Source organism: Haliaeetus albicilla, chromosome 3 (assembly GCF_947461875.1).
Source record: "Haliaeetus albicilla chromosome 3, bHalAlb1.1, whole genome shotgun sequence".
Lineage (NCBI taxonomy): Eukaryota > Metazoa > Chordata > Aves > Accipitriformes > Accipitridae > Haliaeetus > Haliaeetus albicilla.
The window spans coordinates 59,792,106-59,811,025 of NC_091485.1; the positions used below are offsets into that span (position 1 = coordinate 59,792,106).

General features: G+C 35.2%; 1 protein-coding gene across 1 annotated transcript in view; it reads right to left on the reverse strand.

Annotated features, from left to right (window-relative positions):
• The window catches only part of CSMD3 (CUB and Sushi multiple domains 3), a 760,948-nt gene that overhangs the window by 232,577 nt on the left and 509,451 nt on the right, over positions 1–18,920 (reverse strand). The window contains exons 26-27 of the mRNA XM_069779925.1: positions 17,239–17,365; positions 16,384–16,586 (exon numbers count right to left, since the gene is read on the reverse strand). Coding sequence (XP_069636026.1) covers positions 16,384–16,586; positions 17,239–17,365 — 330 coding nt within the window. The remainder of the gene's footprint in view (positions 1–16,383; positions 16,587–17,238; positions 17,366–18,920) is intronic.

Consider the following 18,920-nt stretch of genomic DNA (forward strand, 5'->3'; position numbering starts at 1 on the left):
CTGTTAAAATGCTACTTTAAAGAGGCATTTTAAGAAAGAGAGGAAAAAACCTCCATAATATTACTACTACATGATATGTGATTTATTTATTCATGTAGATGTGTGACATTATCTTCAATATCATCATCAGGATAATAAAACAGTGATGATTTCTCAGTGCAAGTACACTGTAGAGCTAGAAAGCTATTAACTCAGAATAGTTAGCATAATTTGTCCCATAGTCTTTGGGAATGTGATTAGGTAAAAATAGGTAAAAATCTTGGATAGGTATGCATCCTGAACAAGTCAAACATAGGTAAGTTTTTGACACATCTCTTGCTCTACATCTATATAAAAATCTCCAATATTTTGTTGCTGTTGTTGAGAGCAAGCACTCCAGTCAGTTTTGTATCTCTCACCTCCATTTCACAGTATACAGATATGTCTACAGAGCATTTCAACAAATGCAGCTAACAGATTCAGATACAAAAGTTCAGCTGCCATTTTAATTTCATTGTAATTTTAAATGGTGGTAGAGGTTTCTATATTTATTTATTTATTTTTCTTACCTGTTCCCATATTTTGTTGTGGAAATAACTGAACATTATAGAATTCCTAAAAAAAGACCACTCTCATCTTCTGGTTTTTTTCAATTCATTTTTGAAAGAATACACTAGGAGAAGGTATCCAAACACAGTTCCACACTTACAGTGAGATTAAAGAGTAAATAAATGATGCCTGAAAACCACGTTTCTTTGTAAGCATGTGTCTAAATTCAAACTGCTTAATTAGGAGTGAGATCCATTTAACTTAATTTTGGCCACATGAAAGTTAGTTGTCTTATTAATAGGCTTGTTTCCCAGATCACCTCTACAGTCAATATCACAAGGGAGAAACATCGTCCTGATACGTCAACTTTTTTCATTAAGAGAAAAATCCTGTATGAATAATATATTAGACATGTAACCTCTATCTTAAGAATAAATTTGTTATAATAAATTTTATTTTGACTCACTTGACATTATATATTTGCCTCAAAAATGAGATGGACTTTTTTGTTTGTTTGTTTTTTCGATAAATCAAATTGTCAGAATAAGAATCCTCAAATACAGAAATATCTTTTTTGGGGGGCACGGTTAAAAAATAATGATATACGAAGGAAACTGGAGAAGGAAAATCTCAGTACTGTGTATAATTATAGAACCAATCCATTTCTTGAGAGCCAACATATATTAACAATATATTTAAATGGAATTTCTTTATCACAGCTTTCTGTAATGTCTGCTCTACTCCTTGGTTTTTATTTCATGTGCCTGACTCTAGCCCATCATTACTACTGTTAAAAACTGTGTGTGTTTGTTTGATTTCAGAGAGGATCTCTATTACAATTGTCTTGGTAGGGTGTGCTTTGTACTGCCTTCTCAACTTTCTGTTTGCCTCTTTATTCTGTTTATTTTTGAATATTTCTTTTCATTATATACCTTCAGCCTATTTTTTTTTGTCTCCTTTTGAACTATCTATACTGTTGTACTTATGATGTGTATACTCCAGTACAAGAACTGATTTTTTTTTTTCCTATTATATATTCAGGCACCCCAATTACTACCTTCATCATTCCTGACAAAAATTTGTAGAGTAAGCAAAAAGCTCAGGAATTATAACGTCCCTTACAACTTTGCTATCATACCTGCAATGCAGTCTTGAGAGCTTTCTGCAAAATAAATGGAGGAGGCTATCGTAATTCCACATAAGTTCATGTATAGGTTCTAAAGTTCTTTGTGACATATTAAAATTGATAGATAAAGTAAGAAAAGGATACATCAGGTTTTATTCTATTACAATCATTTTAAACTCACAGTTAAGAAAAGACTTCTCTTGCAGTCACTTTGTCTTGAGTAACTAGTGAGGTATGATTTGTAAATATAATTGATTAAATTGCTATAAACTACATTTCAGATGGGAAAAAACAAACTCCAAAAAGTGTCTATTACCTATTACATGCAGCATGACAGATGCAAGAATGACTATGTGTGTAGCATAAACCTGCATGTGATCACCTCAGAGCATTTTTCCCCTAATGAGGATAGAGAAATTAAGAAATCTATTTTGTTCTTTCTCTGGGCAGTGCCAGTTTGGAATAATTGCACTGCAGCCAGGCAAAAGATTTGTGCTAGATTAAGAATTCAGAGAGACAGTTCTTGACCAAGAACTCCAGCTTCAGGATGGGGATGAATGAGACTCAATGCTCCAACTGTTCAGTAGGTGAGAGATTAGTGGACAGATTAGACACACAGAGGTTGTGTGTCTCTCTACATGGTCAGAGTGACAGAAAGTGTTTCAACATTAGCATTTCACATTTCAGAGCTGAGTGTGAAATAAAACTTTGGATTGTGTTTTGTTTTACATTGGGGCATGGTTTTGGAGCACATTAATTGATTCTTTTTTGATTAAACTAAACTGGAAGGTACATCTCAGAACAACTCTGAACTAAGATTATCTCTGAATATGAATAGTGTTGCCAGCACTGTTTCAGTACCAGCTGTTTCAATCTATCAGCTCCTCTTAGTCTATGTTACCTGCTAATACAGAAATAGCCAAAGGACCCACAAGTGAGACTTAATATCTTAGATATCCATAGAACATATTCTCTAATGTAGACTTTGAATATGTGACCACCAATTCTCCAGAGAACATTTCCCAATGCACACGCACAATACTTACTCTGGAGAGTGACTTATCTTACCGCATTCCCACGCTGTGACTTGAAGGAAGTGGGGAAGAATCTCGTTTTGGAGTTTCATAGCAGCCAAGCCATGTAAAAAATTCCCCCACCCCCGCAGGCTTGCTTGCATTTGTCCTAAGAACACTCATATGAACTGATTCATATGTTCTGAGCAGTTGAGAGGAGGGAGTATCTTAAATCATCACTTGACTAGCTGTACATGACTGTACAAATGCTCCTACAGAGCTGCAGAAGCCATTAAACCAGCATTCAGTCATACCCAGAAAGTTTAAACACAAATCTGTCAACAAATGTCCTTGATGAGGGGTATAAAAATATTTCGATATATCTTTTCAATAATAAGGCACCGAAATACATTTAAACAATAAATCAGATAATTAAATTACTGTAAATTGATCATTCCTGCCTCAAAAATAGTAAGTTACTGCCAGGGTCCAAAGGTTTCTGATAGTTCATACACCAGGCAATTTGGTATGTGACTGTAATGTTGTTAAGATGACAGCTCCATTTTCATGCAGGAAAGATACTTTGAAACATGGCATTAAAAGTGTGACAAGGCAGTTATAGACCCCACTGATGCTGGGATCAATATAATAAATGCCTTGGGATTTCTTGCTGTTAACAGTAATTTCTAAATTTAGTTTTCTAATGCATGCCAAGACTCATATCAGTAAAGAGTCTGAATCACAACCCTGAGACAAAATTACTTCTTCATTTTGATTCATTTGTGCACGTCTTCTGGAGAGGAAAGGAAGGAGACTTTTTTTGCTGTTATTGTTTATTTGAGAATTAGAGAAAAAAACAAACTTTTTTTTCTTTTTTCCTTTTTTTCTTTTTTTTTTTCCAGACTGCAAAATCAGGGTAGAAGCTCTAAACCTTCCAAATTGCAAGCTCTTCATAACACACTGCATGCCCAAAAAAATTACTCTTAACTTCTTTAAACGAACATGTTCTTCTAAACTCCTATCACTTTAAATAAAGGCTTTCTATAATTTTTGGTCTTTCAAACTTGCATCAGCCTGAACCAGTCCTGACAGACTGCACCTTCAAAATTCAAGCTGTCCCAGCCTCCATGTAATACCTTTACCCGTATGGACACCATAGTCTCCCTGAATCTCTAATACTGTTTGAGAATCAGGTCAGCCTGGTATTTACTATCTCAAATCCAACCTTCTATACAACTTCTCCTGAAAAAGTAAGAATAAAATAGCTACAGTGTTTTTATTCAGTCTTCTATCAACAGAAGCACTGCTGAAATATTTTTTTTTGTCTATTTTTAATTTATGTTTCTTCTGTAGATCTAACAAGAGATTTAGGAGCATAGCCATTATAATTCTTAAGTAAATTCTAACCATAGACTCAGTTTGTTGATTTTGCATGACTTCATAGATTCTATATAAGTTTATCAGTTATTGTTTGAAGATTAAAATGGGAAAATATTAAGAATAAAGCACAGAATCAGAATTTCATTTCGGACAATGCACCCCTTCAACAAAAAAGAGTTTTAACATTTTGCACAATCAGGGTTTTCTAGGTTGTCTAGGCAAGTTCTTTGTTTACCTAACTCTTAGATACAACATCTTGGGTGCTTTGGCTTTCATCCCTCTCAGATTCTGCAACAGTAAATAAGTTAGGATGTCTAAGATAGGTCAAGTTTGTTTTGCATGGGAAAAACCAACCAACCAACCAAAAAGCCCAAAACAGAAACCCCAGACAAACAAAAAACCCCAAAACACAGAAACTAGTAAACTGGGGTAGACCACAGTTCAAAGCTCTCCTGTCTAACTTGAACCAGAAGACAGAATACATATTGATGTGGCTTCCCACATAGAACTTCCCGACTAGTTCAAGTGTCAACAGCTCAAAGAATGCAATACTTAGGCCCAGCTTCAGTTTCTGTTTCAAATAATCATTAAGTATTTTAAATGAAATAAAAGCTTGGAAAGAATATAGCTAAATCATCTGTTTAAGTTTCAGTTGCAGATCCTCCAAGAAGATCAGACAACAGATGGAATTCTTGAATGAATTTCTGGAAGAAGAGAGGGTCCATGTTGAATGTCTAGAGCTGGGACAGCAGATTGGCTTGCTTCTCTTATTGCTGTATGGACTGTGAGAGATGATGGAACAGATGCTGTGGATTGTCAATAGTAGCTTCCAGGTCACACACTCCAGACCTTCTTGGAGCAGTGGGAGCAACCACTTTGACAATCCAAGGCTCTGGCATAGCCAAGAGGTCATTTTGCTGTCCAAAGCTATAGAAATGGTACTTATCTTGCAGATAGCAGGCCCCATCTCCACTGTATCTCTGTAATTCTTAGTGAACCTTTCTGAGTCTTATTTCCCTCTTACACTAAGCACTGACCAAATGCATCCTAGCACCAAGCCTCATACCACACATCAGAACCGGAAACAGATGAGTGAAGGAGGATTATACACTGGAAGAAGAACGGTAACACTCCTCCCTGGTAGCCCTCCGTGGGGATTTCCCTGGCTGCCTCTGAACTCACAGGGACTGCAACTCAGGCAGAGCACAAAAAGGGGTGTGTACACAAAGTCTGAAGGTCCTGACACCCCAACTGTCCTGGGTACTTGTCTTTGCAAACATATAATTGTCAAACATAGGTTGTGTGCATTCTATTGTCAAAAGAAGGGTTAAGTCAAGTAGATTGTTCTGTCCTGAAAAACAAGTTCACTAAGGGAGTTACAGATTTCTTGTGAATTTGTGCACCTGTGTAGCTCCTCAGTGGGGATTTCACTGGCTGTCCCCAGGCTCACAGAAACAGGCAAGCCACTACTTGGATAGTTACGTGAAAAGATGCATGCTGGAGACTGCTGCAAAACCCTTTACAAGGTAATGGCCTTTTTTTTGCCCCCCCCTTTTTTTTTCTTTCCCCATTTCCAAGTGTATAATAAATAATATTCCAATTCTGGTAATCTTACTCTGATAATAAATAACCAGTAAGGTCTTTGTGTGGTATTGTTCTCTCAAACTTCTGTTGCATTTTATGTGAACACATGCACAGGCTCATGTATCCACACCCACATATAAACTGAGTACAAAGATTTCTGGAAGATCCCAACCTGCAAAAAGGCATGAGCGGTGACCCTGACTAACAATCTTTTGAAGACAATTATTACCAAAAACTATAGAACGTAAAGTCATGCCTGGTAACCCCCATAACATACTATGCCTTAAGTATACATTTGACAAGTGGGAAACAGGAGGGATTTGGGGGAAAACATCTACCCTCTGAAAATGACTACTAAATCAGGCAATATAATCCAGAGATATGACTGGCTTGCAGTCGATCCAGGATCCAAGCTCCCTACAGCACACAGTGGAAAGATCTGTACAGGACCTAAGCTCCCCACAGTGCAGGTCCAAGGGGTCCATCCACAGGGCTGGAGACCAGCACTCCTACAGCATTGCTCAGGAGCCTTGTGCTGAGCTGAAATGGGGCTCATGGGCAGGGGGTAAAGGTGTTCCCAGATGAGGCTGTTCAGGGCCAGTAAGGCCTGTTTAGTGCACTCAGGACCCTGACATAGGGAAAGATTATTTTCTTTAAGAAACTTTGAAAGAAAACACAAAGAAATTAAGTTTTTAAAAGCTGAGTTTTTTAAAAAAAGTTTTACTGAATTTGCTGCTCATAGACTTAAATAATTACTTAAATTTCTGTGCATAGAGTTGTCTTCAAGGATCTTATCCTTAGCTATTGAAACACACTTTATTTTATTAATTTTGACATGGTGGAGAGTTGTTAGTCATTTTGGAGAAAAAACAAAACAAAACAAAAAAGTAAATTTGACGAGGGCCTTGGGAAAAAAAAGAAAAAGCAAACCTGTCTGGTTTGTGTTTGCATCTTTCTCCTGCCACATATTCATGTTTTTTAGTTAAACCCTTATATATTTGGTGTATGTTGGAGCTCATTAAGAAATTCACTCAATACATAGTTTAATCACTGCTGATTCACCTGTTAGATCTTCTAAGAAGGCTCAACAATAGGGATCGTTGTGAAAGACATCACAAATTCGTGGTTACCATAGTTGCCAAGTCCCATGTTATTAAATATTCATCACGTTGATTTTGGTTTGTATTGTGTATGATTCTTTATGAAATCTGGCGATTTATACTTCTGTGTTTCCAACAGCAACGGTTTGTATGCAATGGTAAGTTTTAGAATGCTTACCTGATAATTCCAGTTGGAAAACACAGACTACTTGGCCAACTGCCAAGTTAAGTATTATTTCATTGCTATTGTATTCAGAATTTGTATCCAGATTATTTTATGTATTCTACTGATTATCAGTCAAAAGTATTTAGTAGCAATTGTTAACTCTACTTGATTTTAAAGTATTGTTTACATTGTAACCTGGTATAGTCTCACATCTTTTTTGTGGCAGGAACAGTGGCGATCAAGTTCTTTCCTAAGGGGCTTTATCTGATCTTACTGTCAGATACATTTTAGTTCTTAAGGAGACAACAGACACAGGTTTAATGAGATAACCTACTTTTCTTTTTTTCTTATTGTTTTTGTCAATTTACATTAGTCGTTAAAATGCATTTTGTTAAAACCATATGAAGTACTACACTGCTCTTACCATGTTTTATTGGACAACCTTACAAGCTATTTTTTCCCAGTTCATAAGTAGATCTCTTTTTCCATAAATACAAACTCTTCAGTTCTAAATATCTATTATCCCTTAAGCATTTGCTCATAGCTTTGGCACTGAGTATGAAACCCAGCCCCAAATAAATTAATTGACATATGGTTTCAGATAATTGCTGGAACTCAGCATAAAATGGATACTGTGACAATATGTAATCATGCTGGCAATGCATTCCAGCTGGAAAGAAGTGTTTTGAAAATCTTAATTTCATTTAGATTGCATGTTTTGGGGTTTGGGTTTTTTTGGAACTATAGGGGTTTTTAAGCTTTTATACCAGATCTATCCCTATTTCAGATGGCATATTTCTCCATGTGTGTATATGAATACAGGGAAATAAAAATAGCTTCTCAGAAAGAAGCAATCATCAGGATCTTGGACCACACACAAGGGCTACTCGTGCATTGAAAAAATCTTACCAATGATCACCCGTTTAACATCGTATCTACTGAAAAGATCATTAAGATGGTCTGAGTGAAAATACATCTGTTTAATTTGATTCTTTACAGAATAATGTGCAACCTGTTCTGTCGCAGTTGTTAAGGATACAGTTGTGCAACAGAGAACAGCACTGCTGGTTTGCCTTGGCCTTGATTTTGCAGTCTGGGTGAACTAAAATCCTCTGAAGAGAGGGGGAGATTGCTCCTGTTTTAAAAGTTAAATTTTCTGTTTTGTTTTTTAGTATCACAAATTGTATGTATGCATTATAGCCTTTCAGTTTCAAAACCCTATTAATATTTTGCAAGTTCTTAAAGATAGGGCCGACTTTGGAGGTCCTGACATGTGGTAAAGTAAGGTGTTTAATCTGTCTGAAGTACTCAGTTTTTGTTGACTTTTTGCTTTAACTTTTTTTGGTACTGTAATTGAAGAGTTTGGTATTGATATAGAATTGGCCTCATTATTTGACAACATTCTGTCCATACACTTGAATGTCATTACTCTGGTCTTTGTTAAGATAACTGAAATTTTGATTTAGGAAAACATTATACTATGTCCACTTGCAAAAAGTTACAGAACACTGTCAGAAAACAGCTTCTGTTTTCTTTAGTGTCATTATACAGATTACATCTTCCCAAAACAGCAATGGGAATATAAAGAAGAATAAAAATCTGATTCTTATTTTCATTTTCTTTTTCAAGGTTTTAAAATCCTCTATGTAAATTAATTATATCTCAGACTGCATGTCCGAATGTGTCCAGCCAGTAACTGAAGTTACTAGTCCATAAAAATTTTTTTCCACAGTCATATACAGAAGAGTGAAAGATGAGCATTTCTTCAGTCAAATAACTTTGCTAGATCTGTCCTTTATGAGATCAGGCAGCTTACTGGAATGCTTTTAAGAAATATTTCTATGGCAATAAAATAGCAGCAAAAAAATCTCCCTTTAATTCAACTATGCTACAAAACACCCAGCCCTAGGCAGGAAGGGGGTAACAGGGAAAGCAGGAACAGACAACGAGCTGACAAAAGTGAAGTAACCTCCATGTTAAGAACACTTCTCAGAACTGAAGTAAGAAGATGTATATGGGATGTAAAAATCCATTTAAAGAATTTGAAAAAATTACAGCTTGAGAAAGAGGCTCTGGATTCCACTAGTGAAAGCTTTTCAAAAGGCAGCAAGATTAGTTACAGAACATGAAAAAGTATCACTGATCAAGTGTAAATGTCATTTGATATGTCTTCAAGGAATTTCACTTATATAAGTATATTTTGGCCATTCTCCCAAAATATTACTTCTCTCTAGACACATTTTTGTGGTATGTTCATTCCATTACAAGCTAGCAATAAAACTCCGAAAATGCCTTTCTTTCTTATGGTATGGGTTACATACAACAGAAAATGCACTTCAATTACACTCATCAACTGAAAACGATGATGAGAGGAGGATAAGACCTTGGAGAAACAGAATATAAATCTCAAAATAGCTGTTCCTCATGTACAGTTACGCATTCTACTCCAGTCTGAGTGTAGAAAAAGGATAAGAGTTCTGAAGACTGTACTTGCAGGAAAGAGTCCATCGTGTGTGTGAGCACGTGTGTGTGTGTGTACATGCACGCATGTGTCTGGCTGCTTATATGTATGAAGGATGGCACATGAATCATAATAAAGGAAACTACTGAGGCTGAAAATGCCAAACAGAAAATCCATCTCCAAAGTAGCATTAACGCAATATCAGAATTTGTCAGTGAAAACAGAGAGCAGAATAACTATGGCGTCTCATTTATTTACCATTGGAAAATGGTTTCCCCAGTCATATGATTGAATGTCAATTCCATGCTGTCTTCTTCTGTGTATTGTGTCAAATACTTAACAAGATCCCTTTTTGGAGAATACTTCAAAACCAGCTCAATACTACTCTCATACATGCAAAACATATTTTAAGAAATATTTCAGGGAAGCAGGATGAACTTCAGATGTATTTAAAGATGTAAAATGTTACCTTTACATGGTTTCATCAGAATAATTCCTGTAAACTGCAGCTGATGAATTTGCCAGTCAGGCTGCGGTTTGCCTGGACTTCTATGTAAGATTGCAAAAATGCACTGTTGAATAACCAATGTAGCGTATGAATGCAAAGACTAATTTTCAGGGTGAAATCTCCACAAGACAAGTGGTTTGGGAGATGCTGCTTCGTACATAGGAGACAAAAGTTAGCAAGCCCTGGTCTCTTGCAGTTTTGCTCACTTATTGGTAACAATGGAAATGCAAGGAAGGGAAAGCTTCATTGAGATTATACTCCTCAACCAGTCAATCAAGGCAAATAATTTTAGTCCCAAAGAGGCAAACTGTATTATTAAGTATAGGTTACTATTTGATGATCAGGCTTCCTTATCCCCTCATTCTCCAATTTGCTACTGTGACTAAAATCATACAAGTGTGTATGTGGATACAGACCAAATTGTAATGCCCTTTTATTGATGTCACAGCTATGTTAGGAAGACAACTGTAACACAAAATAGCGTAACCCATACACCTTTGACTATATTTTTTACTGACTAATACAAAATGGAAAATAAAATACATGCTATTTATTAAATCTTCAAATTATCTTAGCTGGAGTAATTTCAAAGATTTGTACAAACTTACTACTATAGAAACATTTGACTGTCTTGTGCACTTTTTCAATCAATAATTAACTTTAATGAATTTAATGGAAGAGATTGGATTAACCAAAGAGAAAAAATTGATAAGGAAGTTAGAGAACCTTTTCTAAAATAGAAGAGTAGAGTAGTTTCACTTATAACATTATGGTTACACATAAAGGTATTTTTGCACTTCCAAATTTATTTTGTTTTATGAACAATTATAAAAATCTGTAATGGATTTTGTTTGCAAGTAAAATGACCCACCAGAATGACAAATTTTATCTGAGAAACCTAAAGTACAGTGCTCAATTTTGTAGTGCTTTAACAGAAAACACCAGCAGATTTTTCAGTTTCAAAGAATAGATTTCACACATATGAAATTGAAATACAAACTTAAAACATTCATTTGAGACACATGACATTCCCAATTTGGAACCAAATCAGCTTGAGCTCTCTGAAATGCCATGTCACGAGTTAGACAAAGTCTATTTTAAACTCTACAACTGTAAATTTTGGGCAAGTGAGTAGGCTTTGTATTGATGTAAGTCACAAGGGTTTGGCCAAACTATGTTGCATGGGGTTTAAATCAAGGAAGTTCCATCTTCAATATAATTAAAATAAGTTATTTTTATGGTGACATGACCAAGAGGACTATTTATTTATTTATCATTTCAAAAGTACTTGTAAATTAACCTGTTTCTTTCAATACTTCCTCTCTGCTTTCAGCTATCCATAGCATAACTCCCACTCTCTCTAGCTACAAGCCATTACCTGGGCATTTTACATGGAAGCATTAACTTAAGGTATTTGCTTGCATAAAATACACATATCCTATATACTACTGAACTAAGAAATAATAGCTACTGAGCAGTTAATGACATTTACAAACCTGTGACAGGAATGACACTTTTGCATTGAAAGACACATAAATGGTTATTCCTTTTACTAATACCTACTACTTAGAAGACAGGCAACAGCTGATAGAAGGAAACAAATTTATTCAATGGCTTCTTTCTTTTAAGCCTCTTGATGCTCAAAACAAAACAAAACCAAACCCATAAAAAAAACCCACAAAAAAACCCACAAGAAAACACACACCAACACTACTCCCAGCAAAACTAAAACAAAACCACTGAGCTAAATTTGGAAGTGTGAGCGTTCACAGTTACTTCTGATAGCAAAATAGTCACCCTGAAATCTCTAAATCCAAAGGACTCCTCTCAAACTTGAAAGAAATCAGCAAATCAGAGTATGAAAACCTTTAGGATGAAAAGCTGGTTCTGCTATGAAATAGACATGAGGAAGAATAAATCCTATCTTACTGATTTCAGAAAAGTGAAGCAGTTATGTTAGGGAGTGATCCCTATAGCAGCAGTGCTGGTAAACAGCATTCTGAGGAAGCAAGAAGTTAAATTCCCTAAATCCATTCTCAAATCACCTTTAGGCTAAACTTGTTAGAAGTAGAGATCTCTGTTTCTGTGCTACTGGAAAAAATGGAGAAAAGTAAAAAACAAGAAGGTGTTCAGTGTCAAAAAATCTTCCTAAATGAGACTGTGGTGAATATGTCTTTCTCTGAACAAAAAAATCCCACAAAAAAACCCCAAAACACAACCCCCAAAAAAACCCCAACAACCAAGCAAACAAAAAATCAAAGACAGGATATTTAGAAGACAGTGTGGCTATAAATCAGCACTAATCATAAATATAGAAAGCTGATTTGTAAGCATTCAATCTTTAAATGTAATCAAAGTAAGCGATATCATGCAATATAATTCTAGACTGGAAATGAATATCGTCAAACTTAAGCCATCCAGGCTATCTGATACAAGTTTTCTAGGCTTTTTCAGTAGTCTACAGAGACAAGTAACTCCAAAGTGCTATTTACCCAATCTTAAAATAAGGAGGGACAGCTGTAGTTTGACAGTAGAGTAAATCCAAGCATTTTAAGGCATATCCTGTTATATAATAAACTGCTGTCACATGATATAAAATACTGCTAGAGTATCTATTTACAAAAAAAACCCCCAAATACTCAAAACAAGTTTACAGGTTAGTTCTGCACTGGCTGCCTCCATATTGTGTGCTGTATAGTCAGAAATGTGACTGTACACTTAGGCCTGAGAAGAATGCAGTCTGTAATGCTGAGTGACTCAGTAGTGCAGCTATAACGGTGAAATAATGGCCAATGAGAGATGAATACAGATCCTTCCTTTTTGCACAAATGATAAATGGCACCTGAACTGTTAAAGATAGCGGGGAGGAAACTTCCCTGTAATACCAGATTCAAAGGCCCTTGAAATCTATGGAAATAATCTCATCAACTTCAGTAGGATCTGATATTACACACTTCACGCATATTAAAGGAACTAAAAAAAGATTATTTTAAGCACACTTGATTATTATCACCCAATTTTTTGCACTTTAATGTTCCCACTCAACTTTTTTCAGTTATCTTTCACTGCCTTTTCCTCTCTCAGCTACTACTCTCAGCTTGGTGACATGAAGGAATGTCAGCCGAAGAAAATGTTTCATTATGCTCAATACTTCTGTCTGACCCTCAGATACACAGCTCGTGTCTCTGGCAAATATGCACTTGTTCCCTTCTCTTTCTCCTTCACTTTTCTTGAAGGTCTAGTTTTCTATTTTGTGAGGAATTTACTGACCAAACAAAGTTACTGCTGACTTCATTGGTGTTTTTCCAGTATGTATTGGGCTCTTCATGCTTTGCCCCTGACAGTTCAAAAAAAAAATACGCTGTAACAGGTACTTCCTGTTTCCATATTGCTTGTGTCCTGTTGTCAACTTCACTCTCCTGATTTAAGGGAAGACGCTGGCACCTGTTTTCTAGCTACGTTATTCAACCTGTTCATCCCATTTAGAGGTGTTCCAAAATCCACTGGTGAATCCCCAGAGGTTCTTATTTTTGTTTTACATGTATATGCAAAGTTTTTAAATATTCTGCTTTATTACACATCTTTTTGTACTTTGTTTTTCAGGCCTTGTGGGCTCTGCTTTCTATTGTGTTCCTTCACTGTCATCTCAAAGGAGATCGCAAAACCTGAGAAATTTTAAAGTTTATATGAAGAGATTCCGTAGTCATGGTTTGAGATGTCCAACAAGAAAATTATAGACTGCACATCAAAGACAATACTACAGCAAAGGTATGCTCTGCCTAGTGATGAGATGTGAAGTCATGAGCAGTGGCATTTCTTTGTTTACACTAGCTGTATAAAAAAAGCTGTACTTTCAGTAGTCCTAAATATATTATGATGGTGGAAAGTATAGAAGCATAAGCAGGCTGAGCTCCCTTATTTCATCCAAAATCCATCACCTTGTATTCTAGCTCTCAGAGTAACGCACAACTGTACAAACTTAGAAAATTTATCCTTGTCAACCATAAAAAAGTCTGCAGTATTCCTGAGAAGTTAAACATAAAATAGTTTCCTTCATATTAATTACTTACCAAAAGAGATTAGAAATGTTAAAATCGTGGAAATAGTTTTACTATTTCAGATAACAAATTTCCATTTTCCTCCCCAAAAAAGGGAAGCAAACAAAAAGAAACAAACAAAACAGACTAATTGAGGCAATGGGCAAGAAAACCTTATCTTGACTCTCTTCTCCTTCCCATCCCCTAAATTTTACAGAATTATTAACACTTTGATGCCATGTAAAGGATTGTGCTGGGCAGCCCTAGCTAGAGACAATTCTAATAGCACCAGCTGTAATACATAATACTAATTAAATTACAGTTTTCTTTCTACTATTTATATAACATTTCAGCTTCACTAGGCATTCCTTCCCCCCACCCTTTAATGTGGTAAAGAATGCTATCTCACCTGTAATTTATGTTAGCGGATACAAATTAATTTTCTGTATATATTGGATGATTTATAAAGGAGTCAAATTCAAATTATACCACATTATCAATGGTGAACATTTTCACTCATTAAATAAATGACAGATGCAGAACTGTGTATGAGCAGTTGATAAAATGAGATCAAAAACTGTAAGGAACTGATAAGAAGTTTAATCCACTTTTTAGAAACAGATTTTGAGTTTAAAGATTAAGAAAATATCAATAAAAATAAAGCATTCACGGTCTTAAAAAGGTTTGAACATCAAATATCTGTTGTCATTGAATAACATTCCTCTTGAGGTAAAAGTGCCAACAATCCAGTTAAATACTCATACCCAATTTCATGAAATGGCAAGAGGAAAGTAAAAGCAGATACCTCCCCTGTGTGAGCTTTCTGTTTGTTAATTACACTGGAGGTAAAGTATGCAGACACCATCTGTTTTGCTCAGACAGCATTATATACTCAAAGAAAGTATATGAAAGCTTGAAAAAAAGTCGCACAGAATTATCTTTCTGTTTCCTCCAGCTCCTCAAATATATTTCTTTCCTCATTAGTAAAATAATATGTTCATACAGCAACAGTGTAATTCAGCTTGCGTAGCTATCTATACATTATTTTTTAAATCTTAACTTAGGAAAAAAAGTATTTCTGTGATTCTGATAAGGAATATATACCCAAACTGTGCAAAATCAAGTATTTGAGAAGGATCACCGTGATTTTGTGAACATGGACTGAAGAGTAAGAGAAATGCTGAAGCAGTAACACTTCATGGATCCTTTAAATTGTCATCATGAGATCTCAACAGACTGCAAGAGCATGGAGAATTAAATAAAATACCTCTCCTTTTAGATGAAACTCTAAAACCTCTTTTCAGGTAAAGCACTGGAAGTACATCAGTAGCTGCTTTACGGCTTTACTCCCATGTCCTATCTATTTTTCCTTGTAACTCCATTCTTAGTCTACATCAATGTCTTTTTCCACTCACCCTAAATGACTACCTGAGTAGGTTCAGTGCATAATGCTCTCCCCATTCCCTTTTTGGCCTCAACATTAAATAAAGGAGCAGATATGTGAGATTCTCCCAAACAGGCTCTGAAAGGGGGTAAGGTGGTAAAATGGCAAAAATATCTTGGATCTAAGGAATAAAAAAAACTATTCATGGCTTCAAAAACCAGCAGATGGAGCAGAGGCACTCTTTCACTATATATTAAATATCTTTTACTTTGTCCTCTCATTCACATACTTCATTCTTCATTCCGATTACTGTGTGCGCACATGTGTATTTCTCATATACACAGGAAGAATCAGGGTAGGGGAAAACAAGGGCTAATACAACTACCAAGCACAGGAAGCACAACAAGGTAAACAGTGTTATCATTAAGAGCGTCTGTGTCAACCCATGTTAGAAATATTGCTACTGCCAAACAAAATTATGATATTAAAAGAGATCTTGCCAATCTTGAAAAAATTATATATAAATTTCACTGACCAGAAAAAAAAAAGGTCAAAATGGACTTCACTCAATGATTTCTTCTGTATCAGCACTAAAAATGTCTAAAGGGATTCAATAACAGTTAAGTAACTGTTTAGATTTGTCACTATGCTGCCTGTAATAAGATGAAATAGCGCTAGAAGGCAAAAGGGAGAAGGACACTGCTGTTCCTGTACTGCTATTTCCCATTTCATCCTATACAAGCAGGAATGAAAACTCCACACAGATGTCTCTGAAAGCAGAAATGCTTATTGATTAGGAAAGGATGAAGTCTTTAACACGCCTACATCACCTCCCTTGTGAAAAACACTGGTCATAATTATAAGCATTCTGGCACTGCCACAGCTACCCTTGAAACAAAGCCAAACTAGCAAAGGACATGATTTTTTAATTTTTTTTTAAGATAAAAATATAACTTTACAGCAAATCTGTAAGTCTGGGCCAATTCTTTCCCTAACAAAGTCAGAAATGTTTACACTGATTTCAATTGTTCCCAGCCCTACAATTAACTGTGAGTGAACCACCTTATTAAAAAAAAAATAAAAATTACCAACTTACTTGAAAACTGTATGGCGAATCCAGATTTGCTGATATAGAAATCTGTGTCAAACTGTATAGTTACTACGTTGAGTGTACTGTGAATGCCTTCAGGAACAAGGGATCCACTAATTTCTTTGAGTAACATCTCATTCTCAGGTGGACCATCCCAAACTCGTAGAATGTCATGGGATGCCTCAGTATCAAAGGCAAGAAATTGGAGGCTGTAGGAATACCATGATTTTATTGTCAGTTTTCATGTTACCCAACAACATATCTTTAGCAACAAAACTAAACGAAAAAAGCAGACTTTGATTTCCATGTTCTCATATATGATACCATGTTCTCATCAAAACAAATTTAATAGAACTATAAACTCATGCAATTAGTGATAAAATGTGAATAAAAAAAGGTCTAACTAAAATAATTACTGAAATGCAGGGGTTTTTTTTAAAAATGTAGACTCTTCCACTAAACGGTTCTGCTGACTCCAACACTTTTTACTTTGTACATATTCAATCTTCTAATTCTGGCATTAAAATAGCATCATATTAGATATTTTTTATTCAGATTTCCAGTTAACAGTTCTAGTCTGTATATATGTCTGCATATATACACTTATAAATTGGTTTAAAATTCATCAGAGTTTCACAGAAATGTAACCAATTTTAAAGCTTGATCTTCATGAGACAATGTTCATTAAAAAATAGACAGTTTCAACACAAACCTACATATTCAAACTTAGAATGCCAAAAATACTGCCCTTGAGCTGAATCTTAAATTTTAAATGCTAAATCCCTTTTTTTCTCCACTCTACAGGTAGGATTTGGTTATTATATAATCAAAAAGATTTGTTCTAAGATTTGTTTCCAGTACCTGACAATATTTCCTGGGTCTACTTCAATCATCCACATGCAACGCAGATTGTTGTCATAGGGAAAAGGATAGCCAGGAGACAAGATTCTTCCTGATGATTCTCCTTTAAAACGGCCTCCACATTCAGCTAATAAAAAACATTACATAATGTGTTACTTTTAGTTCATTACAGATGGTCTTCCAGCTAATCATCTGAGCAACCAATTTATACATCTACTCTCTTGCTGAATAAGTAACACAACAAAACTGACCATGCCCTGAGATTGTAAGACAACATATAAGGACTTGAAATGCCTTGGGAAAGGAACATGTAAATATGGTTTTATTTGAATACGTTTATATTTTCCTTTGTCACCTATGTTTTTCTAATAATTTTGAACATACTGTAATGATTAGAAAACATACCATTATATAAAGGAAGGAGCATGGATTGTTACTTGAAAAAAACCCCAAACAAACCCAAGAACACCCTGCCACCCTAAAGCAGTAGAATTAAATTCAGAAAACTAAATAAGTAAGTACAAAATAAAATATATATTTTTTTAAAAAAAGAGATGAAACATACTAAATAAAACCAAGCTATTCGGAGAGAAAATCAGCCTTTCAGCCTAGAAAAAAAAAAAAGTTGTAAAACTTCTTACTCAAAACTTGTCCTCACAGTGAAGCTATAGTATTTCTTAGAGGATAACAGATGGCAAGTACTTCCCTCTTAGATGGCCTCACCCAGTCATTAAGCAAAACTGAGTATTTCATAATCTTAATACCTAATCTCTGAGAAAACTTGAGGCCTTTAAAGCCTTCCTATTTTGCTTTTTTTCCTTTTAAAGTCCCTCTAATGCTTTCTCTCTTGTGAAGTGCAAAGGCAAAATAATCCTTTGATTAGATTTCTTGGTATAGTTAAAATGCAGTTTTATTTTGATTTAAAATTACCCAAAACATCTAGTTGGGAGATTTATTACATAATGATCTGTGAGTTCTGTGGTAAAATATAATTGAAATGCTACTCTTGATAGATTTTCTGACATAATAAAAGCAAATTTGCAGAGACAGGTGGCCTTTCATATCTTTTTGAAGCACTTCGCCAATCTGTTAATTCCTAAGCACTCTTTTAAAAAAATCTTTCATAATTATTCAATTCAGAGGACAGCATAGTCTATTATTCTTCCAACACAGTAAGGATATAAATAGAGTACACTATAAAGAAAAAATTACTCACTGACAAACTGAATGAAATTTAAAATTAATTACATTTCATCCAGGACCACTGAACAACTACAAGTTTACAATTTCTAATTTTCACAGAGGATAACTGGTTTGCCTTTTTATTATGATTTTTGCAGGTTCCCTCTCTCCCCTGTGGTTTATTTCTGCCTCTACAGCAAGGTTCCAGCTCCCCAGTTTTGCTGGTTGCTGAATCAGCTGTGAAAGTGGTGAATTCTCAGAAAGCAGCATCCTCTCAGGTTGCATTCAGGAGTAACAGAGCAAAACCCTTTTTATGTTACATCTCCAGATTGCTTACTACAAAGAAAATCCTAATTAAGAATCTTAATTTTGCCTCCAGGTGTCAATACTAAAGATTCTCCTAAGGATGTCAAGTTAAAGGAAATACATATTATACTACATTTCTTCCTGCAAATTCCATGGATAGTATGTCATATTGTAATATTTACTACGTGTTTAAG